The sequence below is a fragment of the Canis lupus genome, chromosome 4, assembly GCF_011100685.1.
Source record: "Canis lupus familiaris isolate Mischka breed German Shepherd chromosome 4, alternate assembly UU_Cfam_GSD_1.0, whole genome shotgun sequence".
Taxonomy (NCBI): Eukaryota; Metazoa; Chordata; class Mammalia; order Carnivora; family Canidae; genus Canis; species Canis lupus.
This window is the reverse complement of record NC_049225.1, coordinates 69,469,502-69,487,349: the sequence shown is the minus strand read 5'-3', so window position 1 is coordinate 69,487,349 and position 17,848 is coordinate 69,469,502. Positions and strand designations below refer to the sequence as shown.

At 42.4% G+C, this 17,848-nt stretch overlaps 2 protein-coding genes and 1 non-coding gene across 4 annotated transcripts in view; 1 reads left to right on the top strand and 2 right to left on the bottom strand.

Annotated features, from left to right (window-relative positions):
* CARD6 (caspase recruitment domain family member 6) overlaps positions 1 to 17,848 on the top strand; it is a 40,487-nt gene that overhangs the window by 9,150 nt on the left and 13,489 nt on the right. The gene's annotated exons all lie outside the window — the stretch shown is intronic.
* On the bottom strand, positions 11,373 to 13,938 carry RPL37 (60S ribosomal protein L37). Its single transcript, NM_001252229.1, is given in 4 exon segments — positions 11,373 to 11,484; positions 12,776 to 12,860; positions 13,115 to 13,250; positions 13,924 to 13,938. Coding segments are annotated over 4 exon segments (294 nt in total). The 5' UTR covers positions 13,927 to 13,938; the 3' UTR covers positions 11,373 to 11,414.
* LOC119871707 lies at positions 11,561 to 11,640 on the bottom strand. The gene has a single exon (XR_005358776.1). It is a non-coding gene; the product is annotated as a small nucleolar RNA SNORD72 (small nucleolar RNA).

Sequence of the window (17,848 nt, the reverse complement as noted above, 5' to 3'; positions counted from 1 at the left end):
AAATTCTGACTTAGAGAATCTTCTAGGTGTCTTATTCAATTACATATAATTGACCTTTAATAGAAGACTTTGTTTTGTCTGGAACTAATACTATGTCGTGTTTTTTACTTGTTTAGATCTATGTACTTATAAATTCAACCCAAACTTTCTACCAATTATCTAAAATCTTTTCTCAACATTAAAATGCTTGAAGTATATGATATACAGGAGGTATTCATACTTTGTCATATTTTTTACTTAGTTTTCTATGTGTTTATCATTGATGCAACCCAATTCTACCAATTGTCTAAAATCTCTTAAGACATTAAAACATGATATGCATTATCAGTTTGATCTTCTTGCACATGACTCTCCTAGATCTTTCTTATTTGCCTTGTACACCTGTATCAGAGTTATCACTTGAGAATCCCCCTTCACTATCTTCCTCAAGAGTCCCTTTAACCTTCTCTTGTGTTGGATTTGTTGTCTCACGTATACCATGGTTTCCCCTTCTTGGTCCATTTTTGCTTTTCTTTTTCCTGGTTTTGGTGAAATGTATCCCACCAGTAGCTTTATGAGAAAAACTCCGGGAAGTGAATTTTTCTGAGAGCTTATGTGCTTGAAATGTCTTTATCCTACCCTTACACTTCGTAGTTTGGTTGGATATAGGGTTTTAAGTTGTAAAGAATTTACTTGAGAATTTTGAAGGCATTGCTCCATTGTCTTCTTTCCTTTTTATTTTTTTAAAGATTTTATTTATTTATTCACGAGACACACACACACACAGACACACACACAGAGAGAGGGAGAAGCAGGCTCCACACAGGGAGCCTGACATGGGGCTCGATCCCTGGTCTCCAGGATCACGCCCTGGGCTGAAGGTGGCGCTAAACCACTGAGCCACCCGGGCTTCTCATCCTTTTTAAGCAAGTTCATTGAAGTGTGATTTACATTTAATAAAAAGCATCTCTTTTGGGGGGACGCCTGAGTGGCTCAGCAGTTGAGCGCTTGCCTTTGGCTCTGGTTGTGATCCCGGGTCCCGGGATCGAGTCCTACATCAAGCTCCTTGCATGGAACCTGCTTCTCCCTCTGCCTCTGTCTCTCTAGCTCGATCTTTCATGAATAAATAAAATCTTTTTTAAAAAATAAAAGTCATCTTTTTTTTTTTTTAACAATTGCATTACTATCGTAAGAATGTACTATAATTTATTTAACTCAACCTCTACTTAGGGGATTTAGGTTTTTAAAAATATATAATAAATAATGCAATGACTAATGCCCATGGGCATGAACTTTGTGCCCTTGTGATAATGCTTGGTTAGTATACATGTTTAGAATTGAGAATGTCCAGACCCACTTGGCTAGCCTTACTTAGAATGTAATTAACTAGACTATCTTGGCTGTGTTCCAAGGCACTGCATCTGATGTTAAACAGTCTTTCAGCCTACTAACTCTGTTAAAGGAAGGATTTCCTGCCTCCTTTTCTGGTTAGTTCATGTGAGCTATGGTAAGGTGCTTTCTCAAGAATAGAAAGATAATGTTCTTTCAGAGCTAAAGTGTTTGTCGGGGGTCCCTGGGTGGCTCAGCAGTTTCGCGCCTGCCTTTGGCCCAAGGCGCGATCCTGGAGTCCCAGGATCGAGTCCCACGTCAGGCTCCCGGCATGGAGCCTGCTTCTCCCTCTGCCTGTGTCTCTGCCCCTCTCTCTCTCTCTGTCTATCATAAATAAATAAAAATAAATCTTTAAATTAAAAAAAAGAAGTTTTTGTCAAGCCTTTCAGAGCACTCTCCCTGTTTGACAGTTATACTTTGGATTAGTTGGAAGCCAATTTTCAAACAATTTTTGATTACCTAGGTGGATTAATCAGTTTGCTGATTAACCATGGAGGCAGGTGAAGTGCGTGCAGTGGTGGTGAAGTTGAGTAGATGGAAAATGACCTTGAGATTTAACCTGAGCTCATGCGGTAGGCATTTCACCATCATCTTTCCTACTCCCTCTGCCTTTGGATCAAATCCTCACCAAGTAGCTGTAGATCTTCAATCAGAAATAATTCCCAAATGGGGAATTATTACCCCTACTTGGATAATAAGAGTTGACTGTCATTTTGTTTAAACATGACTTGGGCTTATCCATGACCACTTTTCTCCTTCCCCTTAGTTCATCGATGTATCCCCAAATGCCTAGGCACAAAGACAGTGTTCAGTTTATCTTTGTATACAGAATGTTGTTAAAAAGTTTACTGGATATATAGTAATCTTGGTTACTCTGTTAATATAAGCTTTACCTGAGAGATAAGCCACCTTCATTGTTCTGATAAAGTCAAATTTCTGAGCCTACATTGCTATAGCATATAAATAGATCATTGACTGTGGTGGATTCACCAACATACATATCTTTATAGGGTTCTTTCTATCTTCTTACTACTATCAAATTGATACCCTTATCTAGGAATGACACATACATAGTAATAATGAACACTAACATTTACCAAACTCTTACCATGTGCCAGGCACTGTGCTGGTACCTTATATGACCTATCTCATTTTGTTCTCATAGCAACAATTTGTGCAACAAACATGAGGTAGGTACAACTCTTTTTGCCATTTTACAGGTAAAAAGCTGGGTTTACCAGCTGGGTAAATTGACCTAAAAGCTATTAACTTTTGTGTTTTGATTTTATCTTTATATTTTATATGGTGGATGCAGCACTTTTTTTGATCAAGGTAACTTTACCAAATGATCATTCAATCCCAAAATGCTAAACTTGATGTCGACGTTCATGCTACCAAATAGGGTAACCCCTAGCCACATAAAGCTATTGAGCATTTGAAATGTGACATCTGAACAGAGATGTGCAGAAAGTAGAACATACACATTGTATTTTGAAGGCTTGGTATAAAAAAAGAATGAAAAATATCTCCAGTTTTATACTGATTATATGGTAAATGATGTTGGACATACTCTTTAAAAAATGTTAAATTACTTTTTTTTTTTTTTTTTTTAAATAATCTCACATCCAACATGAGGCTTGAATTCATGACCTGCAGGTTGGGTTATATACTCTACCGATTGAATTAGCAAGGTGCCCTTTTTACATTTTCAAATGTGACAGCTAGAAAATTTAAAACTACATACATGGTTTGCATATGTGGTTCACATATTTCTATTAGACAACAATTGTCTACCATATTTTATATATATTTATACTGGCCAACTCAGCACAAATTTTACCTCAGGTTGAATCTGACAAAGAGCTCTGAGCTGAGCGCACCTGGCTAGCTCAGTTGGTATAGCATGAGACTCTTAATTTTAGAGTTGTGAGTTCAAACCCCACGTGGAGTGTAGAGATTAGTTAAAAATAACATCTTTAAAAATAAAATGATTCTTGGTAAACTTCAGAGAGAGGCTATGTCTGCAATCAGGCTCCTGCACTGGCCACAGGTGCCTAATGACCAGAAACCTCCCTCAGAGCTCCTTCAGGCAGTTTCACTGCAGAAGGCTGTTGGGCAGTGTACCTCTCCATGAATGACTTTCCCATCAGCATCCCTCTGGGCTTTCCAGGGAAGTCCCAGCAGCAAGACAGTTCAACATCCAGTGAGCTATGCTCTACCTTCTGACATCTGGATCTCAACTCCAGATGTAGGGAGGCCTTTTCCTTTAGTGCTCTATCTCAGCTTCTAAGGGTAGGGCCTGTCCTTGTTTCACTCTTCCTATAGTTGTTTCATTTTTACTGTTCAATCCTTCATTACCCCAATCCCTTACATTAAATGATTCCTGTTCAAATTATTGTGTGGTTTCTGTCCTCCTGAAGCCTGATGTACCAACTGTTTTTCCTAGATGTTTATATTTTATACTCTGCATGTTGTTATTCATGTAATAAACCACCAGGTTTCAGTACAGCAAGTGAAGTTTTCTTAATTTTGCAAATACTGAAAGCCTTTGCTTGCATCTTACAGAATTTAGCATAGTCTAAACTCAAAACATTGAAAAGAAAAAAAAAAAAAAAAAAAAAGACATTGAGAAGAATCCAGAAGGGAGAATGTGTGTGATACTGCCTTTAAATCTATGTATATAGTTGGGCACCCAGATGGCCTGCCTCTCCCTCTGCTTATGTCTCCGCCTCTCTCATGAATAAATAAAATCTTTAAAAAAAAATCTATCAATAGTTAATCTACTCACTTTAAAAGCTATCTCCTTAATGCATATGAAATTTATTCAAAATTTTTAAATTGTTCAAAAATTTAACTGTTGGGGATTTTACTCAATAAATATATTCTCTCACAACACTTCTAGAAAGGGAGTGGATCAGAAAAGAGCCGATTTGCTCTGATCAAGATTGTTGGAAGAAGGCTTACGGTTACCTTTTAAATGAGTTAACCTAATGCTAAAATTATGTATGTGAATAGTATCTTAGATCTCTGTACTTTATGACATGTGATTAGCCCTTGGCTGTACATACAGGCCACAAATGAGTCAGGATTCCATTTAATGAAGACAAATTTTCTACAAAAGTAATCTTCCATTTAATTTATGCAATGTCTTTTTAAAGGAATGCATTCCAACAACACTCAAGTTGTTGGAATTTTTATTACCGAAGAAAATATATACCTTTAACAAATAACCTGTGCTATAGTTTTCTCCTCTCCAAAATAAAGTCAAATTTGCCATCTCAAGTCTCCTGCAACTGTAAAAGCACAGTGTTCACAGTTTGCCATGATGTGCTCCCTCAAGGTCTATGTTCCCAGAGGTTTCTCTCCCCAGAGCCATCCTTAATTGGACAGTGCTTCTCTCTGAGGCTTCTTGCTTCCTGTCTCCTCTCCTGGGGAGCTGCTGCTTCCCTGAGGGCTGCTCTTCTGTGGCACAGGGACCATAAACAGTTTCTGCCCTGACTATGCCTTCTCCATCCTGAGGTGGCTGCATCTTATGCCACCCTCCCTTCCTCCCATTTGCCTAAGATAGTTACGTTCCTGAAATACCACCTGGCATAATATCATATGCTTAACCCTCAGCCACCTATATAACATCTCTACTCTTAACTTAGGGAAGCTGGACCTTTTCCTGATAATTTTACCAGTTGTCTTTTTTAAAGACCTCTCCTCTAAAGGACTTACTTTCTTTATATAACACTCAGGAGTTCACAAACCATTGTAAGCATTTTTAAGGGCAAACCAAGTACTTTTTACATTTATTGGATGTTTATTTACAGAGCTCTATAAATATAAATTCTATCAGAATAGGACTTTTCTTGCCTCAGGGAACTACTAAAATTAGGCACATATTCCCCACCCCATCCCCCAAGAAAATATCTCCAAAGACCCGGTCATAGCTTTTAGAATCCTGAGATCCTTGATATAAGAGGGATACAAAGGAGAGATTGGCAAAGAAATTCCTTTGAAGAGAGCTTTAAGTATTTAATCCAACTTTCTTGAAAAAAGGGGATTGCTGCCTTCTAGCTCTAAACCTGGTGAAGGAAACTTCAAAAGAACCACTCAGAGAACTTTGAAATGTGTTTCCTGCAACTGTTTTGGTGGCGTGCCAGGAGAGGCCTGCTGCACTTCAGAATTTGGTCAGGTCAGGAATGTGGCAATGTTTCCTGTGGACCAAATGTGTACCACGCAGGGAAGACAGCAGGGGATAGTTTTGGATCCTGCCAATAGGGCCCTCAGGTACAGAGAACCCTACAAGAAAGAGTCTGGATACTAGGAGCAAGGAAGAAGTCACAAAAGACAATTGTGAAGTGAGATGGGAACTATAGGAGAGGGAACTCAGTAGGGAATCTCCAAAGAGGTATTATAAGAGCCCAAGAGAGTAAAAGTCAGCTTAATCCTCTGCTAGGTCGAGGAGAGGGGTAAAATTGCAGCTTACAAGCCCCAGAGTGTACAGGTGAGCAAAGGGACCATACCTCCTCCTCCACTGCTGGCATCTAGCCCAAAGGAAGCCCAAGCTGGAAGAAGGGAGTTACGTCATTTTTGAGTTTTGACTTATTACACAGGATTGGATATTTTACTTATTGAAATAAAACTTTTAAAACTAATCACGACTAGAAATTACTGTTTATTATTTGCGAATGCTCTAAAAATATATGGATCAGACCAAGTCTTCATCCTGGGGCACTGGAGCATATTCCCACTGGGTAAAGAAAGGACACAAAAAATAGTTATGTTTTTATCTCAATCTACATACCATGCCTATTCTACAAACCACTTGCATACACAGGAACCTTTTTTTCATTGGAATTTCCTTGACAAAACATTGTTCTACCTTACTGTACAAGGAAGCTTTTATTTATTTCATTTTAGAGGGAGGGGCAAAGTGAGAGGAAGAAAGAGAATCTTAAGCAGGCTCCATGCCCTGTGCAGAGCCCCAAGCAGGGATTGATCTCACTACCCTGAAACCATGATCAGAGCAGAAATCGAGTCAAATGTTAGGGATCCCTGGATGGCTCAGTGGTTTCGTGCCTGCCTTTGGTCCTGGAGACCTGGGATCGAGTCCCACATCGGGCTCCCTGCATGGAGCCTGCTTCCTCCTCTGCCTGTGTCTCTGTCTCTAGGTGTCTCTCATGAATAAATAAATAAAATCTTAAAAAAAGTCATGTTTAACCAACTGAGCCAACAAGGCGCCATGCGTTAATTTTAACACTTTTTTAAAAAGTTTTATTTAAGTAATCTCTACAACCAGCATGAAGCTTAAACTCACAATCCCAAGATCAAGTCACATGCTCTACCAACTGAACCAGGCAGTACCCTATTACTTTGCTTTTCTTACACGAATGTACAGTATTACAAAATTTCAACATAAACTAAATTTTGCAACCAAACCAGAACTCAAAAAAGGCAGAATATAATCTCTGCCTGATGACTGTTCTTATCTTTGTAGGGATGGCTCCTTACCATTTAGCTTTCTTAACCTTTTTTTTTGAACCACCTTTCTAAAGGGTCCCCTACCTCCACATTCTCTATCACATCTTTGTCTTCACAGCACTTAACACTACCTGAAATTGCTTACTTGTTCAGTCACCCTCCAACACACACAAGCCTATGTACACACAGCTGAAATCCGTCAGGGCAGTCCTTTTGTCATTTCCCACCTATCTCCTGGACCTGGAAGTGCTTCCAGCACACGGGTCACTAAACTGGTATTTGGTTCAGGACAAGGGGCACACTATTATCAATACAAATGAAAGGAAACTATAGAATTTCCAGGTAACCTTCGCAAAGCACTTTTTTTTAAAACTCGTTCCTCATTACCTTATCTGTGCTGAATCCTTAGAAAACTGGATTATCAATACTTTACGGAGATAAAGCTTACAAAAAGTAAACACCAACCCAAATTATGCCAAATCTGGACATCTTTATTTTTAAAGATTTTATTTACTTAAAAGAGGAAAAGAGAAGTACATGATGGGAGAAGGGGCAGAGGCAGAAACCAGCTCCCTGCTTAGTAGGGAGCTGGATGCAGGGCTCCATCCCTGGACCCAGGGATCATGACCTCAGCCAAAGGTAGACATTCAACCAATTGAGCCACCCAGGCGCCCCTGAAGTCTTTTATGATCTTTATTCTCAAAATACAAAAACAAAAACAACCCTTCATTTTTCTTAACCACAGCCAGGTGATTACCCCCTCAAATAAAACCTTCTTTGTATGACTCAACCCTGTCCTATTTCATGGGCTAATTCCGCAATCACTGGAATCAACGTTAACTTCAACTGTGTTTTCGTTCCCACTGTACCTCTAACAATGGCCTGGCATATAGCAGGTACATTACCACACACGTTTAACAAATAATGAACTACTCTCTCTAGTCTATGGATATCTCCCCAAATCTTTCTTGGAGCTATTGTCTTTTTTTTTTGTGTGTATTTTCAAAGTTTCAACTGTCAAGAATGGTGACTGAAATTCCTCAAGTCAAGAAATTGCATCCTCTTCTCTCACCATCACTTCCTGTCTGTGTAAATTATCTTCACCATTCTAACCCTTAAAATTGGTTCTTTCACAACTCTATGTTTACTACTTCCCATGTAGAGCTCCAGCCCAATATTCTACCCCAACTGTCACCAGGTTTACTCAGTTCTTCCTAAGCACTTCCTCCTGATGTTCCACAGGCATTGCAACAAAACCCAACTTTAGTATTTCCCTCTTGCCTCCATTCTACTCCACTCCATCACAGAGAAATGTACAAACCACCTCTTTGCCCTTAGTCAGAAACCTATCATCCAAGAGTCCTCTTCCAGGCAATATTTTTGTTTATGTTACAGCAAAGGAAGCCTATGTTACAGAAGGAAATTCCAGTGGGGGTCGGGGGGGTTATAGCTTAAAAGCTCCCTTTGATTCAAATTTCAGGTATTCTCATTAGAGACCTCCCCAAAGCAGCCAGCCCCACTGCCACTACCTTAAGTCCATGTCCTTATGATTTTCACAAACTATTTCGTATTTCAGAACCTGCTGCCTTATCTTCCAACTTCAAGACTTGTGACATCCACATCACTACTTTGTACATCTTGCTAATGACAACTAATTGTGCCACTGTGGGCTGGAAACCTTCGATGATTTATCATTTACCTTCAGGTGAAAGTCCAAACTCCTTAGCTATGATACTTCAAAACTTTCATGATTTATTCAGTTTGCCCGTCCAGATTCTTGCCAACCCTCTCCCTTTCTCCTGAAAAACCACAGTATGTGATTGAAGGGCCAAGTAAAGCAGCCTGGGTGGCTCAGCAGTTAAGCGCCGTCTTCAGCCCAGGGTGTGATCCTGGAGACCGGGGGGGGATCCAGTCCCATGTCTGGCTCCCTGCATGGAGCCTGCTTCTCCCTCTGCCTGGGTCTCGGTCTCTCTTTCTCGCTCTGTGTCTCTCATGAATAAATAAAATCTTTAAAAAAAAAAAGGTAAAGGGCCAAGTAAACAATACAAGATATGAAGCACTCGATTATTTCTGATCTCCTCTCAGCAACACATTGGTGATACTCCTCTGGTCCTGAGTACCCTCTGCCCAATAAATCTCTCAGCTGTTCAGTAGGGCATCTGAGCTACAGGTGGGTCAAGTGTACTTCTTACCATTAATAGAATTAAGTGGGACATCTGTCAGCTTAGGATCCACTGCCCACACCTCAATCAACTCTTAGGACCTCATTAGATGCATCAGACATGAACTTTCTGCAAACTAGGACTCAACCAAATCCACCCGTTTGCACTCTATTCTGAATGTGCTAACCCAGCCCCATCTCTTTCCCATTGCTTCTCCCTAGGCCTTAAAATCAGTTTAGCTGGTTAGGGTGGGTTCATTTGGCCCATGAGCCTTCTATGATCTGCAGGAATAATTACCATAGCACCAGAGTACTTTTCCAAACTTACTCTGTACTAAAGGCCACAGGCACTGGCAAATGAAGTAAGCTCACCTTACACTCAGTAAACACAGACCCTTGTTAATGCATCCCTGCCCATCTGCCTCCTTTACCCTTCACACCAATGCTAAGTACAGCTGAATGCTAAGTACAGTTGAACCTTGAACAATGCAGATGTTGGAGCACCAACACCCCAGTCAAATATCCACATGGAAGTTTCTACTCTTCAAAAACTTAAGTCCTACTGTTGACTAAAATTTACAGGTTAACAGTTAACACACATTTTGTAGATTATACACTGTGTTCTTACAATAAAGCTAGATAAAATGTTAAAATCAGGAAAGTTTCTAATACTATACTGCATTTATTGAAGGACTCGAGTTCAAACCTGTTGTTCAAGGGCCACCTGTGTATTAAAATTGCTGTTTTTGTAGGTCAAAAGCAATTTCATAAACTTTAATTGCTAACTTTATGACTATGATAAAAGCAACTTCACTTGACTATGCTCATAAGCCCATGAAAATTACAATAAGCCCTCCAGTTTACAGTGAGCAGAGGCACAGAAGTTAGGAAGACCATACTAACAAATGACAACCAAATTCCAGGAACCAAGCTCTAACATCCCTGAAGTAGAGCCGTTACTCTAGTCTCACAGCCCAAAGCCCTATTTGTTTAGCTCAGCAGCGGCTCCTGCACAAGTAAAGGTAAGCGGTGGTCTTGAGGAGTTAGGAACCGAAGAAAAAAGCAGGCTGTGTGCTGGTACCTAGGTGGTCAGTTAAGCATCCCGCTCAATTTTAGATCAGGTCATAATCTCAGGTCTTGAGATCACTCAGTAGGGCATCTGCTTGATTTTATCTCTGCCTCTCCTCCTACTCAGACATACCTGTGCTCACACTCTCAAATCAATCTTAAAAAAAAAAAAAAAGACAGGACAGGACTTAGCTTGGGAAAGCATTGTAGGGTGCAATAAAGGTTAAGGTTGGCAGGGCACTGAAGATTATGAAGGATTATGAAGATCCTTTACAAGTCACTTTGTGATCAACAGGAAGCTGCCAATTAGTGCTTGGCCACTTTATTTTATGGGAACTGTTCTAACACTTGTGCTCTATCCACTTAATCTCTGTTCTCTCAGCAGTCCAACTATGTTGGCCTCATCTCCTCACTGCAAAAAACTGGCAATAAATCACCAGAACTGGGAAAGGTGAAAAATTTCAGAGCCCTTTTAACAGAAAAAAAATAAATAAATAAAAATCAATGCTTACTCAGTTGAGGGTTAAAGAAATTCTACTGGGGATCTATTTATTGTCCTTCATCTACAAATGTTTCTATGGCTTTCCTTTACTGTATACTCAATGCACTGTATTTGCAGGAGGTCCCACACTTTCTCTTAACCCATCCCACTCGCATTTTTTACTCATAGCTAGCAAGTACTTCAGATACTCACTTAGCTGGCCATCTTAAATTACACACAAGCCTATATGCTAGATACCAAACAAGCATTTGAGACTAGAATGAGTTAAGACCACCTTTCCAAAACAACTCATGCAATTACTATCCTTCATGTTCTCAATGGTACTCCAAACGGTATCACACAGAAATGATGACCACTCCCCCAAATCATTAGACTATAGCACGTGAATGTTACTAAAAGCAATTATGCTTTACTTACTCTACCATTTTAAAGTTTTACTTAAATCTTTTTCATTTACTCTACATCCCACATGGGTCTCGAACTCATGACCCAGAGATCGAGCTACTCTGACCCAACCAGGTGCTCGTCTCTAACATCTTTAATACCCATATATATCATGAGCTCTGCTGTGCTACCTCATATTGCATTCTTTTCCCATCATCTTCCAGTGTTGTCTACTTTAAGGAATCCTGGGAATTCTGATTATTTATCTTTTTAAACAGTGTCACAACCCAGTTCAAAAAAATAGTGCTCTAGAACAATCACTTAACAAGTAAATCTAATATCAAGTTGTCCCATCTCCAATCCTATGGTAATTCACTGATATTACAAGGCTATTAAAAATACCTTAGCACACCAGATACTTTTTAAAACCAGAACGTTTATTTTGACTAATCGTTGAAATCCTTAAGATGAACTGGATGCTGCAACAGCTGCCCTCTTGGGCTTAGGTGTCGTTCCTTCACGGAATCCATGCCTGTATCATGTTAAAAATGAAAACCATTATTTCAACAATACATACATTTCAAATTTTATTAATACAGAGTTCAATGAGCTTATCTCAGTTAAATGCTGAAATCAGTATCAAATTCATATGTTCAGACATTTATTTTTACAACATCATTGATAAGCTGCAACATTTCATTTACTTCTGCTTCAGGATACCCATTTTAGACATATACTTAACTGCAACTGGAGAAAAAGTCAACCATTTATTTGGTTGTACTGATCACTGGGCCAGTACTGCTCTCCTGCTTGTTAAAAAGACCCATTTGTGAAAATGGGTCCCCAGGCTGTCAGGCAGAGATCCTAAATACTTTCCTTTAGTCAAGGAGCATGTTTAATTGCAGACATTCTCTAAACTGCTTATCTATGCTTTGCATTTAACTCCTTTAATATATATACACACCCTAAGAAGAAAGTTACTGCTATCCCCCTCTTAAAGAGTTGTGAACTGAAGCACCAAAAGGTTAATCTGGCTTCAGTTCACACTCTTAAAGTCCTCCTACATGGCACTGGCAGTCCCCTGACACTAAGCTCACACTACTGTATGATGCTTTTAAAGTGCAAAGAAGAAAGGTCACTCCAGCATGCAAACACATCTAGGGGTGTCTGTTGTGTTTACAAAGCCCCCAGATGCCTTGTGAGGTTTTAAAATGAAAAAGTCTGGAATTGGGGCAAAGGCCAGGGCTTCAACTAAGCATCACATAGGACAGGACAGCCTCCCCAACAAAGAAGTATCTTCGTTGAGATCTAAATGACTGACACCCTCAAAAGGCAGTTTCTCTCCATTTAGGTTGGAGCTGAAATTCTGCATTTCTAACTCTAGAGACTTTAACAAGAGAGCAAGATAGCTTTATTTCTATACAAATGCCCCAACTCAGATGGTTTTCTATAGCAGACTTGCCTGAAACCACAAAAGTGAAGGCCCGACCTCAGGCCTCATTCACCACTACTGTCTTGACAAATTTTGCTGCGAAAGTGAGATGTGACCTATCCCTAAAAAACAGCATTAGTTTGGGGTGTCCAGCTCAAACCACACTCTAGACATTTATAGCTTATACTACTGCTCCTTGAGAGATCAACGAAATCTAGATTACCTCATCTGAAGGTTACAGTGGCAGCAGGAAAAAAAAAAAAAATCCACAACCTTCCAACATGTCATCCCCACCAACCAGGGTAGTATCTTTATTTCACAGCAGATAAACAAGGCTGTTGTTCTCCAAGCTCACAGAACCAGTCAGACGACAGAAACACACACACTGTACCTGAATCTGCGGTATACAATTTTTAGGTGCCTCATTCGACCGGTCCCAGTGGTATTCCGTCTTTTAGCCTTGGCACTCCAGTTATCTGAAACACAGATTGAGGGAAGGTTCTGATTTGCAACCCCCGCCCCTCCGCACGTACATTTTAGGCCCTGTGGTCAACACACTTGTTAGAGTGCCTTCCGTGTTTTTCCAACCCGCTTCACCCGCACACAGATGCACTTCTGCGTTAAGGCTCAACTAACGCCCGAAGCCGTGCCCACGTTCCTACAACGCCGACGAGCGAAGGACACCCAGCCCAACACCTCACACGGTCGGCCTGAAAAGCGCTCCACTTACACTTTCTCTTCCGCTTGGCAGGGTAGCCACACTTGCCGCAGGTGGACTTCTGAAGGTGGTAGGCCTTAGAGCCACAGCGGCGGCACAACGTGTGCGTCTTATTGCGACGCTTTCCGAACGATGACGTCCCCTTCGTCTGCAAAGGGGAGACACAATTTTGAGATCTGGCGCTTTCTATACATCGCCCGACGTTTTCAGGAAAATACACCACTGATTATAAATGAAAGACAAATAAAAAAAAAAAATTTTTTTAAGACAATCCGGAGCTGAAACTGTGGCGGAAGTTCCTAACTTCTTAAAGTGCTACATCAGAGAAACTACCAGCATTTCAGATTATCGAAAGCATTCTGCAAGGGTTGCTCTATCTTGAAATCCGCTACGTTCTTTGAAGGAGACAGAAAAAATAGACAAGTCGGAAGGAGAAGTAACGTGGCGGTTTCCCTACCTACCCCGACCCCCGGCAACTAAGAGCTCCTCGCCAGGCCTCACCACCAAGGAGTTCCTTGGCGCACAGAGCCAAACGCTCCCCGACCACGCTTCTCCCTTCAGTTCTCATCCGAGGGCAAGGCTTCTCCAAAGATCAAAAGAACCAAGGGATCTGGAGTGGCTCTTGCTCCACGGCCGTTAGGCTCAGCCTCCTCAGGGAGTCAGGAGCCATTCTTCTGCCTCCTGAGGGCCACCGCGTGCCCCTCTCCTGCCCCCCCCCCTCCCTCCCTCAGGAACCTTGCCGGCCCCCTAAGGATGGCAGGGAACGCGACGCAGAGGACGAGGATGGAAGGCGATTCAGACGAGCATTGGAACCAACTCACCATCTTGTTTCCGCGGCAGACCCCAAAGAGGCCGGAAGAGGAGGCACTTCCGCTATATCGTGCTCAGAAGCTTCCGCCCAGGGAAGTACTTCCGGCGGGGCGCGGTGCACCGTCCCCAAACGTCCGTAGCGGCACCGTGGGTGGGGCCTAGGGGCGGATGCAGAGCCAGGCAGGGCCAATAGGGGTTTCGGTGCCCCGCGTCGGAGTGGGCGGAGAGCAGCCCTGACGCCGGAGCTCGGCCCTGTGTGCTGGCGCCCCGGCCCTCCCGCCGCCTCGCGGGTTTGCGGCCGCCGACTGGCGGGAACCTGGGGATCCCCGTGCCGACTGCGCGCTTCCGGCGTGTGGTGGGGCGCCGGGCAGGGCCTGCGACGCGGCCCGGGAGAGGCCCGCTCCTCCAGGCGCTCCTCCAGGCGCTCCTCCCCGGGCCGCAAGCTTCCGGCGGACGCTGGTTCTCCCGGCGGGGCGGGGCGGCGGCGCGGCCTCGCCGCATCTTAAAGAGAAAGGCGGATAATGGTTTGGTTTGGTTTGGTTTTTTTCTTTTCCTGACTGCAGTAAATTAGAGTCAAATGTTTTTGTTTTTTTTTTAATATTTTATTTATTTATTCATAGAGAGAGAGAGAGAGGCAGAGACACAGGCAGAGGGAGAAGCAGGCTCCATGCACCGGGAGCCCGACGTGGGATTCGATCCCGGGTCTCCAGGATCACGCCCTGGGCTGCAGGCGGCGCTAAACCGCTGCGCCACCGGGGCTGCCCCAAATGTTTTTAATTTAATTGTGCAAGGGGTCACACGTGGAGCTTCTAGTTTGCTGCACCCCGATGCGAGGAAATGTGATCCGGCCCCTTTACGGGGGGCCTGGAAGCCTATACGTAAGCCCCTTGTAAATAGATTTTTTTATTTAGATGTTACTTTTTTTAAGATTTTACTTATTTATTCATGAGAGAGAGAGGCAGAGACACCGGCAGAGGGAGAAGCAGGCTCCACGCAGGGAGCCCGACGCGGGACTCGATCCCGGGTCTCCAGGATCACGCCCTGGGCCGAAGGCGGCGCTAAACCGCTGAGCCGCCCGGCTGCCCTCTCGTGCCGCTTTATGCCGATAATTAACAATACTGCACACTCAAAATCTGTCGAGAAGGCCCACCTCTAGTTTAAGCGCTCTTAGCCACAGTTAAAGCACACCGTACGGTTCTGGTCAGGAGTCTGAGCTGGGCCTCGCTGGGCCTCGCTGGGCCTCGCTGGGCCGGCATCAAGGTATGGGCAGGGCTGCGTTGTTTCCTTGGAGGTTCCCGAAGAGCTGCCGCCTTTTTCAACTCCTGGAGGCTGTGAGCGCGCCTGGCTTGTCTCCTGCCCCTTCCAAGCCAGCAGGAGTCTCCTATCACACCCTCTGCCTCCTCCGACTTTTTTTTTTTTTTAAGATTTTATTTATTTATTCACGAGACACACACACACACACACACACGCACAGAGGCAGAGACACAGGCAGAGGGAGAAGCAGGCTCCATGCAGGGAGCCCGACCTGGGACTTTTAAGGCCCTGTTAAGTTCAACCAGGAAGCCATTGGGCTAATGCGTTAGGGACCCACTAAGCACACAGGAATCTAGGCCCGTAAATTGTGGGACCCAGGAAATTTAACAAAAACCCCCTACCCCTGGACAAGCAGAGCAGGACTGACTCCATTTTGTGCTGCGCCGCCTTGTGCCGACCGCTTAGGGCACTGCCCCACCCCAGGCACCAGGGCACACCCTAACCGGAAATCGGCTCAGTGATAGGCCAGTTCAAATGGACACTTTAGGGTAAAATGTAACTCAATCGGCCACCGGCGAGTGTCCGGACCAGCGTGACTGTGCAACTTTCTGCGTATCCCATTGGCCACTGGCCCCTATAAAGTTGCTAAGCCTCTTAGTCTCCGTGTCCAAGTCCCTGCTCCGCTGCTTCGGGTATACTTGGTCCCAGGCTCCAGCTTGTAAATAAATCCTCGTGTGATTGCATCGGTGTCAGCTCCTTGGCGGTTTCTCGGATTCGCGATCTTGGGCACAACACCTATATGGAGCCTGCTTCTCCCTCTGCCTGTGTCTCTGCCTCTCTGTGTGTCTCATGAATAAATAAATGTTTTTTAAAAATGCCAGGTTGGGAATGGATCAATTTTTGAAAGAGATGGTATATGCTATTCCTGGGTATTTGCTCTATGACATTTTGCCTTTCAGCAGAGAATAATGGAAACTACATAAATCCTGCATCTGTGATTCTGATGCAACTCAAGTCTCTTCACCAGAACTTGGCAGTAGTTTTTTTTTTTTTTTCCACCTACAATAAATGAAATTACTGCTGACTTTTCTCTTGAAGACATCAAATAAATTTCTTAGCTGCAAACAAAATTTTTACTCCTGTGTCATTGATTTGATTTCGGGGGTATATTTTCAAATCTGCGTCTTCCTGGCTACCCTTCCCCAGCTCCATCCCATTTGCATTTTAAGCTTGTGCAATGCAAATTTTCTGTTACCAAAGAACTGAATTTAAACTTCCTATGATTAAATTTCTTTGCTAAATATTTCATTTAAACTATCCCTTTCCTTCCCATCAACTTTGAAATCCCCCAGGGCAGGTTACTTGTGAGAAGGGAGAGTATTTAGGGTGGAACAGTGGGGATTGAGTTAATTTCATCTATTAGATGGGGTTTGAGGAGCTTATGAAAATGCCTTATCAACCAAGGTGAATAAAAAAACAATTGGCAAACTTGCTGACATTGCCTGTCAAATTGTTGGTATTAGCTGAGATGCATCTCAAAATTCATACTTTTGAGACATGTTTAAAACTCTTACCTAAATTAATTTTTTAAATTAATTTTTAATGTAAGGGTTTTCTTGATCTTTTTCAACCTCAGGGACACAGAATTGAATTCATCATTATCCTTGGTTCTTTTTTTTTTTTTTTTTTTTTTTTTTTTAGGGGTTTTTAGGGGATCCCTGGGTGGCTCAGTGGTTTAGCGCCTGCCTTTGGCCCAGGGTGTGATCCTGGAGTCCCGGGATCAGGCCCCTCATCGGGCTCCCTCCATGGAGCCTGCGTGTGTGTGTGTGTGTGTGTGTGTGTGTGTGTGTGTCTCATGAATAGATAAAATCTTTAAATAAATAATTAAAAGCATGTAATGCGGTGCTTTTTAAAAAAAGGGATTTTATTTATTTATTCATGAGAGACACAGAAAGAGGCAGAGAATAGACAGAGGGGAAAGCAGGCTCCTTGCAGGAATCCTGATGCAGGACTGGATCCCTGGACGCTGGGATCATGAGCTGACCCAAAGGCAGACAATCACTGAGCCCCAGGTGCCCCTATCCTTGGTTCTTAATGCATCTTAAGCATTGGTCATGCATGGCCTGCCTTTATTTACATATTTAATTATCTTTAATAATATAGTAAGCATCTGTAAATTCATCCCTGGATGATATCCTATATCTTAACTCCATGATCTTACTGTCCTCTCATCCCATCTTATCCCCCAGCCTCTCCTGAACTTAGGTAACCATCCTTCTTAATTTCATATTCATTATTTCCTTACTTTTCATTTTACATAATTTTTTAAAGTATTTTATTTTTAAGTATTTTATTTTTAAGTTAATCTTTATATCCAACACGGGGCTCAAACTTACAACCCCAAGATCAAGACTGCATGCTCTACTGACTGAGATAACTAGGAATCCACACTTTTATAATTTTAATGACTGTATACTCCTAAAATGTGTGTTTGCATGTATTTTAGTTACATTCAATTTTTTAAAACAGTGTCATGTGGTACATAATCTTTTGGGACTTAAAGTTTTCCTTTTATATTTTTATGATCATATTTGGGTCACTGAAGTTCATTCTTTTTGAGTGGTGTGTACTGTTACATGTTTACTACATGTAATACTACAGTTTATTCATCCAGTATCCTTT